The sequence below is a fragment of the Gobio gobio genome (genome assembly GCF_949357685.1).
Source record: "Gobio gobio genome assembly, chromosome: 1".
Taxonomy (NCBI): Eukaryota; Metazoa; Chordata; class Actinopteri; order Cypriniformes; family Gobionidae; genus Gobio; species Gobio gobio.
Window position 1 is genome coordinate 65,649,813 of NC_137097.1, and position 6,990 is coordinate 65,656,802.

The window sequence follows — 6,990 nt, forward strand, 5'->3', positions numbered from 1 at the left end:
GACAATATTTGGTCGCGATACAACTTTTTGAAAATCTGGAATTTGAGGGTGCAAAAAAAAAGTCCTTAGCAATGCAAATTACTACTAATAATACATTTTTGATATATTTATGGTAGGAAATTTACAAAATATCTTCCTGGAACATGATGTTTACTTAATATCCTAATGATTTTTGGCATAAAAGAAAAATCGATCATTTTGACCCATACAATGTATTGTTGGCTATTGCCACCAATATATCCGCGCAACTTATGACTGGTTTTGTGGTCCAGGGTCACATATTAGAATGATTTCTGTAGGATCATGTGACACTGAAGACTGGAGTAATATGATGAAAATTCAGCTTTAACATCACATGATAAATTACATTTTAAAATATATTCAAATAGAAATATGTACATGTATTTTGTACAAATAAATGCAGCCTTGGTGTAAATAACAAAGACTTCTCTCAATCTTCTCTCAAAATCTTAACGACCCCAAACTTTTGAATGGGATGAAAAAAATGGCACCACTACATATACATATACACATTATATATATATATATATATATATATATATATTTGTTAGGGCTGTCAAAAGATTAATCGCGATTAATCGCATCCAAAATAAAAGTTTGTGTTTACATAATATATGTGTGTGTACTCTGTTAATTATTATTTATATATAAATACACACACAAGCATGTATATATTTAAGAAAAAAATATTATTTTTATATATAAAACATTTATATTTATTTATATTATAGATTATATAAATGTATATACAGTATATACATGCAAATATTTCTTAAATATATACATGAATGTGTGTGTATTTATATATAAATAATAATTAACAGAGTACACACACATATATTATGTAAACACAAACTTTTATTTTGGATGCGATTAATCTTTTGACAGCCCTAATATATATATATATATATATATATGTGATCTAGGGCTGGGCCGATAAACGATATAATATCGAATCGCGATAAAATACATGTTGATAACGATGATAAACTCTGGACATTTTAACTCGATATGGATTAATGTAACAACCAATCACACAGCAGAAATAAACGTGACAACAGCCAGTCAGCGTGCTCTACCGACAAAGAAAAATCGACAAGAAGAAAAAAAATTAGTGGAAGCGGCGAAAAACGTTAAATTGAAAGTGAAACTAACCTTGCGTTATCATCAAAAGATGACAAAATTGTCGATAAAAGAAAGCACAAATTCAGTTACTCATTTGAACCGTGTCACACAGACCATTTATCCACTCGGGTCAAAGTCTAAATGGCAGCGCAGCGCGAGCTCACTACAGCAGATCCGTTTACTCTGATCGGTCTCGGTCACGCGACACTAAACAGCGCTGTGAGAGCCAGTGAGAAGCGCGTGCATTCAGCGAAAAACACAAATGTCTCTGTGATTTAAACTACTTAAAAGCCAGACAAAACAGCGCTGACAAACACTAGAAATATTGAGCGCAATGATACAGTCAGAAGGATTATCGATCTACAAATTTCCATAATTTACCATGGATTTACTGTTGTGACACTAACTGCACCATGGTACTGTGGCAGAAATGTGGGATATATTCATAAGTATATATTAGTATATAAAGGAATATTATTACCATATTTTTATTTAGCTATAGAATTTGTGCATTTATACGAAATGTTTTTAGGTTACTGTTTTTCATACAAATACTATAGAAACCATATAGATACATTTTACCATGGTAGTGAAGAGCTATATGCGTGTTTTTAACTGTGGTTATCATGATCTAAATGTATGATACTATGGAAGACCAATGGTTAATTTTAATAAAACTCAGAATATTACAATTTTACCATATAAAATGTTACAATGTTTTTGTTGATGAACATAAATTTACATCTGCATCCTCCTTCTACTGTCAACTCACTGTCAAATATGCATTTCTAAAACAAACCATGTAATATTATTAATATTGCAGCCTGCATTGCAAACTGTGTCGAAGATATATATCAAAGTCAGGCAACACAAACCTGTTTCAGGACTAGAAACAATATCACACGTTAACATATGCAGAAACTGCATGTTTTATTTCTATTAAGATATTTATTTTAAGGAAAAATGACTGGAAAAGTGTAAGGAATTCAAAAACGTGAAGTCTTAAAATAAATCTTAAAATACCATGGGTATATAATGATTTATATATATTTTGTAGTTATACCAAGCTCTAAATTACTTAATAAGGTAGAAAATAGTATTTTAAACTTTTGAATATTGTTCCCGAATATGGGAGGCGTGGGAGACAAAAATGTTGAGATTCACTGTAGATTCTACACTCAAAAAATGCAAGCCTTTTTATAAGATTTACGTATTTCGATTAATAGTACAATTCCCTCAAATTGAATTGAATAATCCTTACACATTTTAATTGAATAATTGATCAATCCTTAATCAATTCAAAAGAAATGTGTAAGGATGATTCAATTCAATGTAATTTTACTATTAATTGAAATGCGTAAATCTTTGAGCAAACAGACAGAAGAAATTATGTGTGTAAAAGGATGTTTTACCAAGTTGCTGTAAAACTATAAAAAGCCGTACTATATCCAAAACCCAATGTTAACACCTGGAAATGAGCTTCACAGATTTTTCACAGATCCTGATAAAGTGTCTAAGTGTACTGTCCACTGTATTCACACACACAGATCAAAGGAGCGTTAATAGAAACCAATAATTTCTCATTCCAAATTAGTTATAAGTCACATAAAGAACATCACTATGAACGCTAACACAGTGGCATGGATCATGAATGTTTGAGGGAAGGCAAAGGCATTCATTAGCAATGAATACACTGACAGTGTATTCAGCCAGACTTTTTTTTCCCCAAAGCAATATACAGTACATTCATTACAGGAACAATCCCCTCGGAGCATCTTGAGGTTAAGTGCCAAGCCAAATGGGACGGCAATGATCTCAATAACTCTCCAGCTCCATGGGAATGAAGCCACATCCGTTGTGTCAGCAGCCGAGATCCCTAACCATCACCCTTTCCGATGCGAATTCATAACTTATACAAAACATACGACCCGCAGAGCGAATAGAGTAAGAGTAACGCACCTTCTCCAGCTTCTCGAAGTGTTCCCGCAGGAACTTCATAGGCCGCTCGGGCTTGGCGATGCACAGGTTGACGATGCACTCTTTGAGGATCTGCTGTATGTTGTGTTTCTGCACGAAAACCTCACAGCCTTTCAGACTTTCATCTTCTTCCAGATTGGAGGAGGAGGTGGCCATCTTATCTTCTATCTCTGCCGCAGGAGAAAAGAGCAAAGGAGGGGGGATGAGGAGAGATATATTCCTTCTTAAGTCTGTGTATCTTTCTCTCTCAAATAATGTCTGCTTGTTGAGTGACTAGAAAAACACACTTTGTATTCAATACACATCATATCATAGATAGATAGATAGATAGATAGATAGATAGATAGATAGATAGATAGATAGATAGATAGATAGATAGATGGATAGATAGATAGACATTATGACAGCCAGACTGATTCATGTAGGCCATTCTTCTGCATGTTACATATTTACATTTCACTTCCGCCATTGATTCACATCAAACACCCCCACCAAAAAAAAAAATCCCCAACAACTGAAGCATCAATGATCTTTCTCGACCTATATAGTACGTTCACGAAACCGATACCGCATTCAGTCGTGCGTGAAAAAACGAGGCGTCGGTGCGCTCGAGCATCACTCTGTGATCACCTGTTTACGTTTTTATCACAGCTTATTCGCTTCAAAATACAAACCTATGCGGTGTGCAAATGGTTTTAGGCGTGCATTATCTTGAAAACCGCATCTGCCGTTATATTAAGCTGAAAACGGTCGCGCGTGTCACCGTATTTGATGGTAATTTGGCTTACCGTTATGAGGCGGAGATGCAAGGCTCGCGCTCTGGGATGTTGCTTGTTTGGTCCTGCTGCTCGCGAGCGCTGTGACGTCAATCCGTCTCCCGATTGGACACTGACACTGACACTGGCATTAATAAAATACATCATTTAAAAAAAAAAAAAAATATATATATATATATACATATATATATATATACACACACACACATATGTAGATGGTAATGGGGTGAGATTACTTTAGTTTATTTTAGAGCTATTTATTTATTTATTTATTTTCAATTATCCCATGTTTCAGCCAATCAGCGTCATTATGGGTCGGTGCGTCATCCAGAATAGCACGCAAGCTTTTTTTTCTTGTACCAAACAGAGCTAACCTCTACAAACATGAATGTTTATGTCACATTTATATGCAGAGATGGCATTTTTTTTTTCCAATGAGCAACTATATAAACAGTAAACATGAAAAATGTATGATTTTATAATAAGCTGGTTTTTTTACGTTATTCATGTAATTCAAACTGCTTAGAGGCTAGATTGGTGTTGTATATTGTCAAATACAGAATTTGCTGAAAAAAATATGTCTATATATGCCACCATCTCGTTACAAACAAGTCTTGTAATTATCTGTATATTTTTTCTTGTGAAAAATATTACTCTGACCATAGTAAAATAAATAAAATATAAAAGTTCAACTGTTTTGAATGTGCATCTACCGTAAAGGAATCTTAGCTGTCGCAATCTACAGTCGTAGTGGCAACAACCGCCATGACAACCACCAGCAGCAACAACAACAACACGTGAAGGAGCAATGGCGACCGCCAGTGATGACCGAGCTGCAGCGGATGTTTTAAAATCCCTGGCTCGCCATTTAAACTGTTTAAACGAGGATAACAAAAGCGCTAGAAGACGAGCTCTAGAAGCGGTGAAAAGGGAAACAATCGAGCAGCGGTTGTCCAGCGGTGCGTTGCAGGAGCTTTTCGCCGGTCTGCTGAAGGCGCTGCTGAAATGTCTGTCAGACCCCGCGGAGACATGCAGAGACTCTACTATTCAGATCATCACAGAGTTTATCAGGTCTGTCCCCAAGCCAGAAGACTCTCTGCCCTATCTCATGCCCGCCCTGGCGCAGAGGCTCGGGGGGAAGGAGTTCCTGGAGCCGGCGGAGGAGCTCAGACTGGCTCTGATGGAGATGCTGTCTCTGCTGGTGGAGTTGTGCGGCAGGCAGCTGGCCCCCTACCTGGATGACATGATGAGGATCCTGCAGAGAACCATCACAGATCCCTTCCCTGAAGTCAAGAAAGAAAGCTGTAAATGCACCATCAGTTTTGCACAGCGTGTTCCTGGTGAGTGGGTCCCATAAGCTGTTGATGTGCGTTAAGAGACAGTATATTATGCATAAATACTCTTTCACATGTCATTTGTATCATTAAGGTCGAGTAGTATGTTTGTTTGGAGTCATGATTATTGAGTAAACTGGTCTTAGGTACATGTATGTTGTTGGTTGTCATGGTAAAACGGCCAGACTGATGCCTTGTATGTCTATACAGTATATACACAACACGTCTAAGGCCAGTTTGCCACTTAACTCCTGTATAATGAATCTAAACAGACATATTACTCGACCTTTATGATCCATATGCTTATACAATGTATCTCAACTGTCTATATCAGGGATGGCCAATCCTTCCTGGAAAGTTAAAGCTCCAAACATTAAGCGCAAATGAACCGGCTCATTAAAGGGATAGTTCACCCAAAAATGAAAATTCTGTCCTTATTTACTCACAAGCCTGAAAGACTTTCATTCATCTTCAGAACACAAATTAAAATCTTTTTGATGAAATCTGAGAGCTTTCTGTCCCTCCATTGACAGCTACGCTACTGCCACTTTGACGCTTCACAAAGTTCATAATGAGATTGTAAAATGTATAATCCATATGAATTGAGCGGTTTAGTCCACATTTTCTGAAGAGACTCAATCTCTTTATATGATGAACAGATTGAATTCACACATCTCATCCTAACTCACACATCAGTTGTGGTAAACGGAAGCTCAAGCATGTTCGCTTGACATGCGAGAACCAATGAGATTCATTCTCGTGTGTTATTCAGGTTCGGTTGAGCTTCTGTTTATGTTCACTGATCAATGTTTAAATACGAATAAAAGCCTAAATTAAACCTGTTCATCATATAAAGAGATGGAGTTTCTTCAGAAAATTGTGACTAAACGGCTCAATTCATTTGGATTAGTTTTACAATCTCTTTATGAACTTTTTGAAGCGTCAAAGTGGTAGTTGTGTAGCTGTCAATGGAGGGACAGAAAGCTCTCAGATTTCATTTAAATATCTTCATTCGTGTTCTGAAGATGAACGAAAGTCTTACGGGTTTGGAACGACATGAGGCGGGTTTATAATTTTTGGGCGAACTGTCCCTTTAAGATGTTCATATATCAATTAGACAACCATAGACTAAGTGTACATAGTAATGTGCAATAGGGCTGCACGATTATGACAAAAATCATAATTGTCGATTATTCCCTTGAAATTGTAATTGCGATGATTAATTACCATTATCACAATTTGCATTGAATGATGTTTAGAATAGCTTTATTCCATTATCTGAAGCGGCCGCATGCCATATTGTTATATCTAAATAAACAAGCTGAAAACACTCTTCCTGAAAAAGTTTGATTTCTTTAAATAAAAAAAGTAAAAATATGCATGGTTATACTAAAGCTAAAAAAATAAAACAATGGGGAAAAAACTAAGATAACCTGTAGAAAGAAGCACACAGAATAAATGTGGACTTTTTTTTGTAATTGCGATTACATTTTATTGAACAATTACGTAATTGTGGTATCCGTAATTGTAATCAAGATTACAAATTGGATTAATTGTGCAGCCCTAATGTGCAAGTTTCTGTCTGTCTATCTTTGCCCAGATCATTTCCACCTGCAGGCTGAGAGTCTTCTGAAGCCTCTGTTGCTGACTATTTCTCACCAGCATTCCCAAGTGAGAGTTTGGGCCACACAGGCCACCGGCGCGGTCATCCGGCACAGTGCAGGCAAAAATGTAGATGACGTTTTGTCCCACTTGGC

General features: G+C 36.4%; 2 protein-coding genes across 2 annotated transcripts in view; one reads left to right on the plus strand and one right to left on the minus strand.

Moving 5' to 3' along the window:
- Positions 1–3,960, minus strand: part of prkar1b (protein kinase, cAMP-dependent, regulatory, type I, beta) — a 91,626-nt gene extending 87,666 nt beyond the window's left edge. The window contains exons 1-2 of the mRNA XM_079835172.1: positions 3,912–3,960; positions 3,106–3,293 (exon numbers count right to left, since the gene is read on the minus strand). Coding sequence (XP_079691298.1) covers positions 3,106–3,279 — 174 coding nt within the window. The 5' untranslated portion in view covers positions 3,280–3,293; positions 3,912–3,960. The remainder of the gene's footprint in view (positions 1–3,105; positions 3,294–3,911) is intronic.
- Positions 3,961–4,679: 719 nt separating this feature from the next.
- Positions 4,680–6,990, plus strand: part of dnaaf5 (dynein axonemal assembly factor 5) — a 29,623-nt gene continuing 27,312 nt past the window's right edge. The window contains exons 1-2 of the mRNA XM_079822970.1: positions 4,680–5,239; positions 6,834–6,990. The exon at positions 6,834–6,990 is cut by the window's right edge and continues 28 nt beyond it. Coding sequence (XP_079679096.1) covers positions 4,708–5,239; positions 6,834–6,990 — 689 coding nt within the window. The 5' untranslated portion in view covers positions 4,680–4,707. The remainder of the gene's footprint in view (positions 5,240–6,833) is intronic.